The sequence below is a fragment of the Rhinolophus ferrumequinum genome, chromosome 2 (genome assembly GCF_004115265.2).
Source record: "Rhinolophus ferrumequinum isolate MPI-CBG mRhiFer1 chromosome 2, mRhiFer1_v1.p, whole genome shotgun sequence".
Taxonomy (NCBI): Eukaryota; Metazoa; Chordata; class Mammalia; order Chiroptera; family Rhinolophidae; genus Rhinolophus; species Rhinolophus ferrumequinum.
In genome coordinates this window covers 61729150-61746596 of record NC_046285.1, presented here as the reverse complement: position 1 = coordinate 61746596, position 17447 = coordinate 61729150, and the positions used below count along the sequence as shown (strand labels likewise).

General features: G+C 36.5%; 1 protein-coding gene across 1 annotated transcript in view; it reads right to left on the bottom strand.

Annotated features, from left to right (window-relative positions):
* MCCC1 (methylcrotonyl-CoA carboxylase subunit 1) overlaps nucleotides 1–17447 on the bottom strand; it is a 58356-nt gene that overhangs the window by 36241 nt on the left and 4668 nt on the right. Inside the window, exons 4-7 of the mRNA XM_033089042.1 lie at nucleotides 16928–17023; nucleotides 6042–6163; nucleotides 5160–5307; nucleotides 4950–5071 (exon numbers count right to left, since the gene is read on the bottom strand). Coding sequence (XP_032944933.1) covers nucleotides 4950–5071; nucleotides 5160–5307; nucleotides 6042–6163; nucleotides 16928–17023 — 488 coding nt within the window. The remainder of the gene's footprint in view (nucleotides 1–4949; nucleotides 5072–5159; nucleotides 5308–6041; nucleotides 6164–16927; nucleotides 17024–17447) is intronic.

Here is a 17447-nt window from a genome sequence, read left to right as displayed (position 1 = left end):
TTTATTTATCCTTAAGCTACTATCACCAAATACATCCTTGCTATGATTATTTTGAACCAACTGTTAACTGTAAGATCAAATAAGAATAAGAAAAATAAGATTTTATTTTACCTTCATCTATTCCTTCTTTAATGCTCTTCTTGATCTTTGTTTCTGATCTGTATCATTTTCCTTCTTTTTGAACAACTTCTGTTATCATTTCTTGTGAGGCAAGTCTACTGGGGAAATTCCCTCAATTTTTGTTTGTCTGAGGACATCTTTATTTCTCCTTCATGTGTGAAGGATGATTTCATTGCACACAGAATTCTAGGTTTGTGTTTTTTTCTTTCAACACTTTATATATATTTCACGCTACTCGATTTTTGCTTGCATGGTTTCTGATGAGAAGTCTGACATAATACGTACCCTTGTTCCTCTGTAAGTAAGGTGTTTCTCCCCCTCTGGCTTTTTTCAAGATTTCCTATTTGTTTGTCTTTGTTTTCCAGAAGTTTGAATATAATTTTTACAATTCTTTGATATTTATCCTGTTTCATATCCTCTGAACTTCCTTGTTCTGCAGTCTGGTGTCTGTCATTAATTTTGGAAAAATTTTGGCCATTATTACTTGAACTCGTTCTCCCACTCCTTTCTTTCTTCTCCTTAGATTAATATAAAATAGTATTCAAATAACCACCTCTTATACCTTTTAAAATTGTCCCACAGTTCTTGGAAAGTTCATTTATGTTGTGTTTGTTTTCATTCTTATTTCTCTTTGTATTTGTTTGGGAAGTTTCCATTGACATATGTTCGAGGTCACTAGTTCTTTCCTAAGCTTGTCCATCCAGTTTACTGATGAGTCCATCAAGTGCATTTTTCATTTCTGTTACAATGTTTTTGATTTCTAGCATTTCCTTTTGATTTTTTAATTAGAATTTCCATCTCTCTGCTTACACTACCCATCTGTTCTTGCATGTTGTCAACTTGCTCCATTATAGCCCTTCATATATTAACAAGTTCCTTTAAATTCCATATGAATAATCCCAAAATTTGTGTCACTCCTCAGTCTGGTTCTGATGCTTCCATTTGTCTTCAGACTGTGCTTTTTTTTTTCCTTTTAGTATGCCTTGTAATTTTTTTCCTAAAAGCCAGACATGATGTATCATATAATAGGAACTGAGGTAAACAGGCCTTTAGCGTGACATTTTATATTGATCTGTCTTGGTGATGTGCTGTGTTTAATGTTTGCAGTAGCTGTAGATGCCAGAGGCTTCACTTTCATCTAATGTCTTTGTTTTCCTTTGTTTTCTCCTATTGTGTTTGCGTTTCTCTAAGAACTGCTTCTTAAACAGCATCGGTGTCTTGCAACTCTTTCAGTAGTAACCCACTGTTATTATACATGAGCCCTGGTGACATGGTAGGGTATAAAGGAGGGAAAGCGTTCCAAAATCTAATGATTAAATTTTAGTGTTCCAGTGGATCTGTGACTCAGTGCCTCAGAAGTTTTTCTTACTTTCCCCTACCCCGCTTTGGTGAAACAGGAAGTTCAGAGGTTAGACTCGGCTAACTGCCCTTCCCCCAGAACAGAAAAGTTTCTGGCAAAGTTTCCCTTGGAGTGCTGGCCTTTGTAATTGAGAATAAACTGCTCTTGGCCTATTTCAAAATGGTTACTTTTCTCTTCCTCTGGCCCAAAATGTGAGGAAATTTTTCTCAGATTTTCACTGTAAGGACCCAATGATGTTCCTGGCAATTAAACCTATGAAAATTTGGGAGGGGAGGGGAATCCGCCTTACACGGGGCTCCATGGAGTTTGTCACTATCAAGCTAGTCCACACTCAGCCTCCAGTAAAGTGTCAAAATTCCCATATAAGTGTTCCTACCAGTTTCTGGCTCCAGCAGCTTCTGCTTCCGGTAAGCTGGATCTCAGAAGATTCGTTGTATTCACATGCCTGTCCAGATTTCAGGGAGGCGATTTGCCCTGTAACCTCATTTCTCTGATGGGTCTAAAAGTCGTTGACTTGCATTCTGCTCAGGTATTTACTTAATTTTCATATGTAACGACTTCCAAACTTTTTACATGTTCGAGCTGAACAGTTTGTTTTTCAAATTCCAATCGTAAAATTCTACCATTTCTACTGATTCTCCCTTATCTTTTAGGTGCTCCAGGGAAGGAGACACTACAGCAGGACTCCAGGTTCTGAAAGGAACATGTGGGGCCACACCAGGGGTGACACAGTTTTTATTCTGAGTTCTCAAAAGTTGAAAACACTTTTGCTTTGGCTGCTTACAAAGAAGGTCATTGAGGATGTGTGGTCGGTTTTGATTTCTGTATTCATCAACTCGCTTGTGTTAGTTTACTTTTGCTGACTGACCTTTTCTGTTGCTTTATCTAACTTAGATGTTCTGGAGCACAGTGTCTGAAAAGCAGGAGGTGCATCAAATCCTAGCCCCTCTAATCAGCCACTGCTGAGGTCTGGCTAAACAGGTAGGTCCAGCCGGAGTCTACCAGGAATGCCTTGAAATTTTCTAATAGGTCTAAAGTTTTTATTTTCCTATTTACTCGTATATTTTTAATTCATCTAGAATATATATTGAATATGAAGTGAGGACGGAATGTGGTTTGTTTTATTACCCTCCAAATAGTACACTTTGAAGACTATTTTCTATCCTAGCCTTTCAGATAAACTCAATAGTTCTCATCAGATTTTTGTTAATGTTTGTGACATATATATATATAACTAATTATTTATTTCTTTTTTTCAGTTACAATTAACATTCAATATTATTTTAATTTCAGGTGCACAGCACAGTGGTGAGACATTTATATAATGTATGCAGTGATCCCCCATTAGTTTAGTACCCTCCTGACACTATACTAGTTGTTACAACATTACTGACTATATTCTCTATGTTGTACTTTACATCCCCATGACTATTTTGTAACTGCCAATTTGTGTTTCTTAATCCCTTCACAGTTCTGATGAGATCTGTAAAACATTGATATCTACTTTTCTCAGTTATCAGAACCTCCTCGACAATTTTCTGGCATCCCATTAATTCAACAGGTAATTATTTAGTGGTATATAACAATATATACAGCATGATTATCATGATAGTAAAATATTACTACTAGAAAATACAGCATAGAAATATATAGAAATGCTAATAGTTTAGAGGAATGAGACTGAGTGACTTTGAGTGACTTTGTTTTCCAACTCCTGTATTTTCCAAAAGTGTGTAATGTATTCATATTACTTCTATATTTCAAAAAATATTGACACCTATCATGAAGAAAGTAGCATTCTAGATAACATATAGGGAAAATTAAAAAGAAATATACCAGCAGGTCCTTAATTCCCAGGAACTTCCCAGATATTGGGGGAATAAATTATTATGTGAGGTAATATATGCCTAACATTTTATAAGGAAAGAATTTACAACTCAAAAAGAAGTTGCAGGCATTAAGTTACAGTCACTGAAACAGCTGGCTGATGTCCCCACAACAATTCTAACTCGAGAGTATGCCAATTTGGATAGCCAGGCTATTGTTTTTGGAAGGGAGCCCTCAATTTACCTTAGAACCTCCTCTGCCTTTTCTTTACTTCCCACTAACTGGTGGCATATGCTATGCTCTCCAAATCAACTGACCTTTGGAGGTCGACTTTTTTTTTTTTTTTTTTTTTTTAACTAACAAACTCTAAATGAATTTAATTTACCATGCCATGCTCAGGGATAGTTCTAAGCTTTGTACAGCCTAAAACAAAAACAATCTGGGGACCCTCTTTAAGAATACAAAATTAGGTACAGCATCTTGGAAGAGGCTTAAACAAGGGAAGGGCCTAAAGCTTCAGTATATTACCTTCAAGGTAAATCCCCTCTGGTTATGGGTCTTAAATGAGTTATTCTTTATAAAATCACTTGACTTACAGGATATCTATATCTATATCTCTATATCTTTATCTATATCTATGTCTATATCTATATTCTATATCTATATATAGCTATATATATCGATATCTATATCTATATATCTATATCTATATATATAAATTACCACAAAATCTATGAAACAGGAAGGTTTTATAATCAGTATCTTATTTTAAGCAATAGACATGAAAATAAAACTCCAGAAAATAAAACCATTTTAGAAATTTACATGGCATTTGTTATCGTACCTAGAGAAGCAGCTTAATGCAGTGGTCAAGTGTGAATTTTGGAGTCAAACCACTTGGGTTCAAATCCAGGCGTCACTGTTTCCTAGCTGGAAGACCTCAGGCAAGTCACATGACCACTCTGTTTGCTAGTATCCTCATTTGCAAAATGGGAATAATACCCAACAACTGGGGTTCTTGTAATAATTAGATTAGAATTAGGATAGCAAAATTAGTTACTGTATGTAAAATACTTAGAATCTAGTACACAGTAAGTGCAATATAAGTGTGAGCTGTTAGTATTATTTGTTAATAACACAATTACAATTCAATTTGGGTAACTACTTCCATTTTCTGAGCATCTCAACTGATGGAGTTCCACAAAATATAGCTTAATTTCTTACAAGAATTTTTTTATTTTGAAAAGACCCTAAATTCCCTTAACAAGAAATGGCCTGAATGAATTAATAGCATTATCAATACCATGGAACCATTAAGCCCAATAAAAAAGAATGAGGTAGATCAATATTTATTGACATGGAAAGATGTCTATGATAGAATATTAGCTTACAATATTACAGAAGATTCTATTCACTGCTCTTCTGTATGCATTTTGTATGCTGTGTGTGTATGTATAAATGTTTCTATTCACATAGAAAATGCCTGGAAGAATGAATATCGTATTATAAAAGTGGTTACATCAGGGGGTGAGATTGGGGAACTTATGTACTTATATCCTATTAGAACTTTTATTTTATATAATGTGCATGCATTTCTTTTATAACTTAAAAAATATGAGGCAGAAAAAAAAGCTGAACCCACCGTGGCGTGTCCACAAACTTCTCAATCAGCATAGCATCATCATTGAAAGACTTCTTAGCTTCCCTCCGTGCTGATTCTAACTGCTCTTGAAATTCTTTTTCGAATCTGGCAATCCTCATACCCTAAGATGGAAAGATAGTTATGACTACTACATAAATAAAACAAAGAAGACTAGCCTGAAATGGAAAACGCGAGCACACACAATCTTACTTTTCCTCCTCCACCACGGACTGCTTTAATCATGACGGGATAACCGATTCTCGCAGCTTGCTCTTTCAGGCATTGGTCTGATTGGTCCTCACCATGATAACCTTCCACAACAGGTACTCCAGCAGCAGCCATTATGGATTTGGATGTGCTTTAGAATAAAAAAAATAAAATAAGAAATAGAAAAAAACCCTTGATGTACCCCAATTCTATGTTGAAATATTTCCTATAAGAGAAATAAATACAACCCAGTCTAAAAAATACAATGGAACTTTTTAAAGAAAATATCCCATAGATTAAAAAAAGGACTACAGTCTGAGACAACAAATATTAATACAAATATTAAAATATCTGCTAATTTTCTTCAATCCAGTTTTTTATACGGTGGCTCAATACTAATTAGTTAAGTATTTTCTGTAATTTACTGGAATGGCAGATAACTTATGCCTATGACAACAAAAGTGTACAATTAACATGTCTGTTATAGGTAAAACAAACCATTTCAATTGACCCTCCTATGGTTGTATTTAAAAGATATAAATTCAGGGCTGGTCCGGTGGCTCAGGTTGGAGCTCCGTGCTCCTAACTCCGAAGGCTGCCGGTTCAATGCCCACAGTGGGCTCTCAACCACAAGATTGCCTGTTCGACTCCTGCAAGGGATGCTAGGCTGAGCCCCCCAGTAGCAACAGCAACTGGACCTGGAGCTAAGCTGCGCCCTCCACAACTAAGACTGAAAGGACAACTTGAAGCTGAATGGCACCCTCCACAATTAAGATTGAAAGGACAAAAACTTGACTTGGAAAAAAGTCCTGGAAGTACACACTGTTCCCCAATGAAGTCCTGTTCCCCTTCCCCAATTAAAAAAAAAAAGATATAAATCCATACCTCTTTATTCCCATGTCTCTAATTGCAGATGAAGGAGGACCTACAAAAATAATTCCTTCTTGCTTACATAGTTCGGCAAATTCCATATTTTCTGAAAGAAAACCATATCCTGGATGGATAGCCTAGAAGTGAGCAATAAAAAGATAAATTTACTAGCCCTCCACTGGCAAACTGTGATGCAGGTAAAGTCGTCTTCCTCTGGGAGGTCTCCTCCCACGCTTGTGATGGGTACACTGGGGTGTCTATGAAATCTGTTTCCAAACAGAGGTACAAAACATTCATACTGAAGTTCTGAAGCCTTACCTGAACCAGAAGAATTTGTATTTCTCTTTATTGTGGTAATGTATACATAGCATAAACTATTAATACCATCTTCACAACTTTTAAAGTGTACAGTTCAGTGGCATGAAGTACATTCACAATGTTGTGCAACCATTACCACCAGGCATCTCCAGAACATTTTCATTATCCCATACAGAAACTCTGTATCCATTCAACATTAATTCCCTATCCCTTGGTAAATTTCTGCCTTATGAATTTTACTTTCTGTCTCTATGAGTTCGTTTATTCTAGGAACCTGACATAAGTGGAATTGTATAATACTTGATCTTTTGTGTCTGGCTTATTTCCCTTAGCATATTGTTTTTGAGGTTCATCCACGTAGTAGGATGTATCATAATTTCATTCCTTTTTAAGGCTGAATAATATTCCACTGATCATATATTCCACGTTTTGTTTACCATTCAGGTGTTGATGGATATGTGGATTGTTTCTACCTTTTGGCTATTATGAATAATGCTGCTATGAACATTGGTGTACATGTATCTGAGTCTGCTTTAAATCCTCTTAGGTATCTTAGGTATGTATCTAGAAGTGGAATTGCTGGATCGTATAGTACAGAAGAATCTGTATTTTAATTTCAAATAATACTGCTACTAGGGTAGAATGCCAGGGAATATTTGTAAGTAGGAGTAAAGGCAAGGGGGATTTGTTGACTCTGTCTTCATATAAAGCTGGCCTAGAACTGAAACCAGGGTACCCAAAGGTGGAAAAAGAGCACACGAGAGCAATACTTTTAAGTTCAGGTCATTACATGCCCATGTCTTCTTTCTCAAAAACAAAAAAAAAAGCTAAGAAGCAAATATAAAGTCATATATTAATGTCTATACGAGGACATACTTTAGTGAAAGAGGACTATCTCAGACCTTTGCCTAGTTACTTGCATCTTATTCAGAGTTTTAACAATTTATCTGGCTTTCTAGCTCACAGAAGAGGAAAATCAGAGACTGAAAGACAGCACGATTTCTAAATGCAAACATACTGACAGGAAAAAGGACAGACACAAGAAAGCAAACAGCAGCTTAGACGATTTAATGATGGATGAAGCAACTCTCTCTCCAACTTCAATAGCCCACTTTTGTTCTTTTAAAATAATAATTATGTATGTATTATAATTATAACCTAGTGAATGTGAAAAGAAAAAGAGCTCAGCCCTCCCAAAAAAAGAGCTCACCCAGCCCTTTTTCAACAATGTTACATTCAAAGAACACTTGAAAATTAAAGGGGTAAACTTCCAATGTCTGGGAAACTCATATGAAAAGAAAAACCCACATCTTAGACAGCAAACAACAAAACGCTAAATACTGAATAAAATGCCAGAAAGTCAGATTTTGATATTAGTCTGAAGTTTTGTGTGTTTTTTTTAATCAATGTTCAGTTTTAGACGTTTTCTACGAAATGTTCCCACATTATTTATGCTAGGCAAAGTGAAAAGGTCTACACTGAGTCCTCTGGTTTTTTATCAGGGTTTTTTTTTTTTTTTTTTTAGGTATGATTTACAATGCATAACATTCACCTATTTATAGTTCCCTGAATTTAGTAAATGTATACAACTGTGCAACTATCACTATAATCCAGCTTTAGAATGCTTCCATTACTTAAACTGTTCCTGTGTGTCTAGGTGCATAACTAATTCTTGCTTTCAGAACCAAGCAACTACTAGGCCAGCTTTTGCCTTTTTTGTAGTTTTGCCTTTTTGAGAAATTTCATGGAATCATGCAGTACACAGTATTATGTGTCCGATTTCTTTAACTTAGTGTAATTTTTTGAGGCTCATTCATGTTGTTGTATACATCAGTAATTCATTTCTTTTTGTAGAAGTGATTCCACTGTATGGGCATACCACACTTAATTTATGCATACATTTGGATTTCTTCCAGTTTGGGGCTATTATGAATAATGCCATTATGAACATTCGTTCAAGTCTGTGAACACATTTTTCACTTCTTTTGGATAGATGCTCAGGAGTGCAACTGTTGGGTCAAAATATAGTAAGTATATGTTGAACTTTTAAAAAACCAGTCAAACAGTTTTCTAAAGTAGCTGTCCTATTTTGCATTTCTACCAGCAATGTAGATGGTTCCAAGTTTCTCCACAATCCCATCAAAACATGGTATTGTCAGTCTTTTTTGATTTTAGCCATTCTCGTGGGTGCATTGTACTACTGCATTTTTTAAAAACATTTTATTGATACATTATTCATATACCATAAACTTACCCAATCCAATGATTTTTAATGTATTCAGAGTTGTGCAATTATCACCATAATCCAATATACTGAGTGAGATCTAATAATGTAAGTTTTCATTACCCCAAAAAGAAACAGCATGCCTCTAAGCTGTTACTCCCCATGCCCCACATATCCCCAGCCCTAGGTAACCACTAATTTACTTTGTCTCTATGGACTTTTCTGGTCTGGATATTTCATATAAATGGAATCATACAATATATAAAGTCTTTTATAACTGGCTTCTTTTACTGAACACAATATTTTCAAGGTCCATCAGTTTTTTAGTGTGTATCAGGACTTCATTCTTTTTTATTGCTGAATAATATTCCATTGCACGGACATACCACATTTTAATTACTCATTCATTAGTTGATGGACAGTTGCATGATTTCCACTTTTTGGCTATTATTAATGCTGCTATAAACATTCATATGTAAGTTTTTGTATAAGTTTTCTTTTGGGTATATATCTAAGAAGTAGAGTTACTGTTTCATATTATAACTCCATGTTTAAGCTTTCGAGGAACTGATAGATTGTCTTCCAAAGTGGCTACACCAATTTACATTCCCACCAGCAATGTCTGAGAGTTCCAATTTCTCCAAATCCTTGCCAACACTTGTTATTATCTGTCTTCTTTAATAGTAGCATCTTAATGAGTGAAGTGGTACCTAACTGTGGTTTTAATGTCCATTTCCCTAATGGCTAATGATACCAAGTATCTTTTAATGAGCTTGTTGGCCATTTGTGTATCTTCTCTGGTGACATGTGTATTGAAATCTTTTGCCATTTTTTTTTTTCAATTGGGCTGTTTGTCTTCTTATTATTGAGTTGTAAACTGTCCCTTATATATTCTGGATAAAAGTCCTTTATCAAATATAAGTTTTGTACATATTTTCTCCCAGTCCATGGCTGGTCTTTTTATGTTCTAAATGTTTTCTTTCAAAGAGCAAAAGTTTTAAATTTTAGTGAAGTCTATCTTATCAATTTTTTCTTTTATGGACCTTACTTATGGTATTATAGCTAATACATCTTTGCCTAACCCTGTCAAAGATTTTCTCCTGTGTTTTCTCCTAGAAGTTTTATGTATTCCATTTAGGTCTATGATACATTTCAAGACATTTTTTTTTTTATGAAAGGTGTAAGAAAGGGTGTAGGAACTAGTCTTTAGATTTATCTTATTGCATATAGATATCCAGTTGTTCTAGCACTGTTTGTTGAAAAGACTACCCTTTCCTCATTGAATAACGTTAGCACCTTTATTCAAAAATTAATTGACCATATATGTAAAACTTTCTATTCTGTTCCACTGACCTATATGTTTATCCTTCTGATACCACATTGTAGCTTTATAATGAGTTTTGAAATCCAAGATTTTAAACCATACAAATTTGTTAGTCTATCAAAATTGTTTTAACAGTGTACTAAGCCATTTGGCTATTTTAGGACCAGCTTGTCAATTTCTACAAAAAAGCCTGTTGGGATTTTGATAGAGAGTGCATTAAATCTACAGATCAATTTGTAAAGAATTGCTATCTTAACAATATTGACTTTTCCAATGATATATCTGTTCACTTATTTAGGACTTCTTTAATTTCACTCAACAATGTTTTCTAATGTTCAATTTGTCTTGAAATGCTTTTTCTAACTTTATTACTAAGAGTTTGATTTTTATTGATGCTATTATTAATGTAATTATTTCCTTAATTTAATTTCCCAAGTATTTGTTGCTAGCCTCCCTTCTTTTGAACAGATACTTAATTTGATAGAACACTGATGAACTGGATAAATCCTCTCCCTTCATTAACTAAAGAAAAGCAGCTAACTACTTGCAAATATAAAGTTCAACCACCCATTCTGGGAATGGCATCAAGAAGTTTAATTTCTCTGAGGGAAGAACAATTTAATTCATCCAAACCATAGCATTTATGAGCAGCTGAATGGATTAAAAAGGAAAAAGCAACAATACTACTATCAGCAATGTGCTAATTCCCTAGCTGTCAGGCATGTATTTAGCTGCCAATTCACCCTGGTGGGTCACAGGGTTGCAAGACTGTCTAGACTGTTCATTCCATAGTATTAACAGGAAAGATAGAAAATTGACACAATATTTCCTACCCTGAAATCTCTACCAAAACAATCTCTTCCACTCCTGTAATTTTATCTATTCTTCCCTGTGCTTGTTCAAGCATATGCACAGATCCAAGGCTGTTGGTGGTGGTGACTCTGCCTTCAAGCACAAATGAGATGTATCCTTCCGTGGTGGAGGGAACAAGTAATACTCTTTAAATTCCTATTACCAAGCATTTCCTACCCACATCTGTGATACTTAAGACATGGCTTTCCTTTTGGTCAACCAATTTGCTTAATCGAAACTTCTAATTAAATAACACCTTCCCTTTTCCCAAACTTTCTATATTAATTAAAGTTATTTGCCAGTGGCTTTGAAATGCTTATAAGAAAGTTATTCATCCTGGTGGTGCATTAAAAGAAACCGGAGCCCTTTTACAAAACATTCAGAATTGGGAGCTAATCAAGATAACTGAGGGGATGAGGGCAACACAATAGCATTTTAACTTTATACACAAAGAGAAAAGTGCACCTCACAGTGTACAGCTTTCATATGCCTAATTTTCATAAACTGAATACCTACCGTGTTTCCCTGAAAATAAGACCTAGCCAGACAATCAGCTCTAATGTATCTTTTGGAGCAAAAATTAATATAAGACCCGGTAACATTATTACTATTATTACTATTATTATTATTATTATTATATTACATTATACTACATTATATAAGACCCGGTACGGTATTGTATTGTATTATATTATATTATATTATATTATATCCAGTCTTATAGTAAAATAAGAACGGGACTTATATAAATTTTTGCTCCAAAAGACGCATTAGAGATGATTGCCCGGCTAGGTCTTATTTTTGCATAAACACGGTATGTAGCCAGCACTCCCATCGAGAAACAAAACATCACTAACATTCCAGAAGACCCCTTTATGCTCCCTTCTAGGTTACCCTAGACCCCTCCCCCAAGGCACTATCTCTCTTTAGAAGGCAGCTGAGGTGTTCTAATCTACAACCAGCACTTATCACTACTTCTTTTTCAGCCAGAGAGGGTCTGAGACAATTGACAATCAAGAGAACTAGCCTAATGAACATGCTCACCATCATATCTTCTAGATATTCTCAATGCAGTCATATCAGTAGGCAAATCAACCAGAAAGTTAGCTCACTTATAAATTTTACTCTAGCATGTATAAAAATGCCTATGTCAAAATAGACACATTAAGAACAACTCTACAGTTACAGCAAACTTCTTTCAAAATCATTATACACAATATCCTTTATTAGAATGATCGATAAGTTTCTTCTAAAGTCAAAGTTAGAGCTTTGCTTGCTTCCCTAATTGGCAAATATCCTTTTATTAGAGAGCCTTGTAAATTGTAACTTACCAAATTTCCTTTTTGATCAGGGCAGCCAGGAAGAACTAAAGTAGCTTTCCTTGGCCTAAAGTTTTTTAACTTAATCCCAGCCCCTATCTCCCAATAATAGTCCCATATTACTTATTTTTTGCTTTTATCCTTTGTTTTAACCATTATCTGTAATGTTTGTAAGCCATCTTAAATCTTGAATATACAGATAAAATGTGTAAAAATTATTCTTTTCTCATTGTTGTGTTATTATAGCATCTAGCATAATACTAAGCCACATAGACACACAGTTGACAAATTCCCTGGAATTAGCATACCATACATGTGCTACAGGGTTGTTATTTAAATGTAAAAATGGTATCAGCAAACTATCATTAGAAAGGGACAGAATTTTCACCTTTGAGGAAAAGAATAATTAGAGGAGAAAGCAATGATAAAATAAGTAACTTGGCTAGCCTACAAGAAGTTTTTGTTTTGTTTTGTTTTGTTTTTTTTAAGATTTTATTGGAGAAGGGGAACAGGACTTTATTGGGGAACAGTGTGTACTTCCAGGCGTTTTTTTCCAAGTCGTTGTCCTTTCAATCTTAGTTGTGGAGGGTGCTGTTCAGCTTCAAGTTGTTGTGCTTTCAAGTCTTAGTTGTGGAGGGTGCAGCTCAGCTCCAGGTCCAGTTGCCGTTTTCTAGTTGCAGGGGGCACAGCCCACCATCCCTTGCGGGAGTTGAACCGGCAACCTTGTGGTTCAGAGCCCACTAGCCCATGTGGGAATCGAATCGGCAGCCTTTGGAGTTAGGAGCATGGTGCTCTAACCACCTGAGCCACTGGGCCGGCCCCAAGAAGTTATTTTTAATTACTTGAAACTTCTGATTAAACAACAGCATTCCTTTTCCAAAAATGCAGGGCCACAAAGTTCTAAAGAAGAGGGAGTAGGGCTGGGAGTCAGGAGATTCTTGTCTAATCCTTTCTCTTTCAATGATAAAACAAGTTTTACTTTCAAAGCACCTGGGATCTTGATAAAAATGCAAATTATGCATGAAAATGTAAATCAAAGTGGGTTTGGGGTAAGGCATAAGAGACTGCACTTTGAGTACTGAGACTAAAAGACTTTGGATATCATATAACCTTCTGTGCATTAGATTTTTACATTATATCTGAAAAATAGAGGTAATAATACTATGTCATGTATGCTCAAACATATGATAAATACATTACGTGATTTTTACATTAAAGTACCTGGTTTCCAAAGGAATATATAAAGTCCACATATTATTATCATCTCCTTACCCTCCTATCAGTCTTTTACTCCAAGCAATAACTAAAAAACTTTAGAAACGAGCATATTTTATTTGTTTGAATACCTGTGTGTATAAATTAAAGCCTAAATTAGTATAGAACTCTGACTAAAGAAGAGGACACTGATGCAGGTACACATAAATACAAAATAACTATATATATTCCTAATGCAAGTTAATAACCTGTGTGTACTAGATCTTTGGGTTGCTAGGAGGTAAAACAATGAGTCTCAGATGTGGGTTCTTCTCAGTACAGTGGAGAGAAGAAGCAAGATATGTACTAAATTCGTTAAACAAAATAATGGCTAACTAAGTCTGACAAATGACTGGAACAGGAAATCAAATGCTAAAGGAAAAGGGAGACATCAAAGTAAATAGAGAAAACATGAAAGAAATTATAAAAGGCAGGAATTCATGTGGCAGTGAATGGCAAGACTACTGCAATTAACTCCTGTCATCCTGTTACTGCAGAAGCAGCTCAAACTGGCCCGATCCTGTTTCTTACAAGATACTGAGTTGTTTTTCACAGACGACAGAATAAAACTGCAAGTCCTGCAGCCAAAGCACGCACAGGAGAGAAAATGTTGCAAATTACACCCAGAACCAAAGTTTCTCCCCCTATGGAACCAAAAGACCGGGACATGAGCGGGACATGACCGGAACTAAATGCTGGAACCCTTTCGGAAGCGAAGGGCCTGCTGTCCATGAAGATCCGGTGCTGCAACCCCGTTATATCTCGCCCTGAACCCTGGATCAGGGAGACAGAGTTGAGTCTTGCCTCTGTAACAATTCTGCTTGCTTTGTTATCAGTCCCACCTTTGCCCCCCTCCCACCACTAGTCCGCCTATTCCCCACCAGCTGCCACAATCATCTTATTAAAATGTAAATCTGATCACTTCACTACCCTGCTTAAAATTGTCCAATAGCTACTTAGAATGAAATGCAAACTCCTTACCAAGGCCTATGCTGCCCTCAATGATGCTGCTTTTACCGCTGAGCTTCATCATCTCCCACCACTTCCTTCTTGTCAGTTGGTTTTCTCAGCTCCAAACCCAACCTTCCACTATGCGTGGTGATGGCACTCTGCAAATGGCCTTTCTTGCCGCTGGCTTCCTATTAGGTTCTGCCGGCAGGGGTCCTGATTCGAAAATTGGAAGCAGGGGAAGCCTTCCTGTTCTTCCACCCTGGGCAGGGGCAGTTCCAGTTTTCAGCTTCCTTTGGAACTCCCAGACCAGCCTCATTAAGCCCCTGCAGCCAGGTAGGAGCCCTTCACAGACACCTGAGCAACATGACCCAAGGTGCCTCCTCCCACCCCTTCCCCAGCCCAAGGGGTGGCTGTCAATTTTTTTAGCTTTTATCACGGGGTAATTTCAACACACTCTTTTTTTTCTTTTAGCCCTTAAATACTGGTGGAACTAATTCCTAAATCAAATTCCCTCTGATGAAATTTCTAATTGAATTTCAGTTTTACTGACTGGGTCCTGAAAGACACAGCCCATCACTGCCTTCACTTTATCCATGCTAAATATTTTTGTCCCTTGAACACCAAGCTTGTTTTCATCTCAAAGTTTTAGCAATCCCATCTGCCTGCACCTTCCCCTTCAAGTTCTTCACATGGCTGGCTCTTCGTCAGTTAGGTCTCTGTTCAACTGTCACCTCCTCAGAGAGTCCGCCATTGACCACCCTATTTAAAAGCATCTCCTAACTAGTCTTCTTCACCCCCTTATTCTGCTTTATGTTCTTCTCACCAATTATAACATTCTTAGTTGTATTATTTCTCTGCTTGTTTAAGTATTTATTATCTGTCTCACCTACTAAAGTGTAGCTTCATAGGAGAGTGAGACAGGATGGTTAGTATGTTGGCTAGGTAGACAGGGAGGTCCCTGGTGGAATAAACAAAAAAGAAGCCATATCCTGGAATGTCTCCTTCACGTCTGGGACAGGGACCTGAGAATATGCCTTGAGGTTAATAGATAATCTCAAATCCCTTCTGGCCGGACAAAGGAGCAGATCTAATAGATAGGAATGGGTTGGTTCATTAATCCCTTCAGGATGGACAAACCTGATAGATGAATTCCATTAGAAGGCTCCAGCCCCCTTCCCCAAGCAGGCAAGGGAAGGTATAAAAGTAAGAACATTTGCCTCAGTCACGGGGCACCCCCATTTCGGGAACCCCTCCCGCTCGGAAGCTGCAACCCCTTCTCCTGCCTCTAATAAACTATCCTCTTTTTAAAACTTTTTGCCTCTCCCTGGTCCATGTTTCCATTCTTCGGCTTCACGAGACACGATCCCGGCCCACACTCAGAAACTGCTAGAAGATCCAACATCATTTACATAATTTGGGGACACACAGAAAAATATTCCTACTTCAAAAGGAACTGTGTTATTCATTGCTGTATCTATATTTAGAAGCTGGCACAAAGCAGGAGACCAATTAATGCTCGCTGAGAGAATAAATGCATGAATGATAAGAGAAGGGGAAAAGAGCATTTCAGGCAGGTGGAACAATATAAGCAAATGCTTAGAGGTAGAAATAAGTATGGTGTGAAAAGAAGATGGAGAAAAGTTCATTATAGCGATAATAAAGAACTGGCGGTGAGAAATAAGTTTTGACAGATATTGCAAACTCTTTTAAATGCTTGGCTGAAGACTTTGAACTTTATCATGTAACCACTGAAGATTTACTCACTAGGGAATAGGACAAGAAAGGTGTGAGATTATTAGAAAAAGAGAGAAAGCAGAGGATAATAATGAAACAAGTGTTTAAGAAACATTCATAGCAGTATGGAGAACTCATTGGATGGGTAAGGGATTTAGAAGGGAAACCAGCCAAGAATCAAAAATCCAGATAATAGATCATAAGGTTTGGCAGTGTGATCGAAAAGAACTACTTCTGGAAACATTTCAAAGAAAAATGCAACATAAGTAGCTTCCTATTTTATTTATTTTTCATTTTTTCTCTTTATTTTGAAGGATGAATAAGAGATGTAAAAACATCAAAGTTCTGAGTCTGGAATATTGGAAAAAAAGGTAGTGGGGCCCTACAACGAGGCTGGGAAGTCAAGAGGGAAAAAGATTTCTTTTAATTATGTTTTATCTTGTAAATTAGAGTACCATCGAATTCCCCCAAAGGATCTGATTTCCTAAGATCTGTATTTGAAGGTGAAAGAGCTGCATTCCCTCTTAATTTTAATTTATAATTTAGACCCGCCCTTCAATTTCCCAGAAGATCTAAAGTACACTGAATTCAGTAAGAAGGTGGAGTGACTGAGGAATGAGAAGAGACATGCTATATGATTATATAGATGATGTATTACAGAACCGTACAATTAAAACCTATGTAATTTTACTAACCATTGTCACCCCCATAAATCTTAATTCAAAAAATTAAATAAATAAATAAATAAATAAATAAATAAATAAATAAATAAATAAAAGAAGAAGAAGAAGAGACACGCCTAATTTACAATAACCCAATAATCAAATGTAAAAATCTCGGGAAAGGCTAAAAATAGAAAATGAGTTCTATCAATAAGTAGTTTTGTGAAAATTGTACAATATTATTCCTTTTGTATTCCTCTTACCTGGGCAGCAGAGATCTTGGCCACTTGAATGATTTTCTCCATAGAAAGGTAGCTCTGCTGAGAGGGAGCAGGACCAATGAAATACGCTTCGTCTGCCTGTTTAAGAAATATCATGTGCTTAAAAAACCACACACCTAGTACACGCTGGTACACGACATGGAACTGCTTCAGGGTCCTCTTATTATTAAAACTAAAAATGCTGGCTCCCCAGGAACAATGCAAGAACTGAGAAACAGAAGTACCAGCTTATGTCTATGTCATAAAAAATAAGCCAGTTTGGAATCTTTTGCATGAAGAGGATGTGAAAACTTGATTTCTATGTATAAATCACACACGAGAATGAAATGAAAGTGCCTCAGGATAGAAAGCAACAGGAATTGGTCACAGAATGGGAAAGAAAAGCGGCTAGAGAGCTGCACGGGCCTGATGGGCGATGCTGAAAGTGCAGGGGAAGCTGGTAGTCATGAATTGCTGTCGGGGACTGCAGCCGTGAGCATAAAGAAGGCCAGCAGCTGAATTC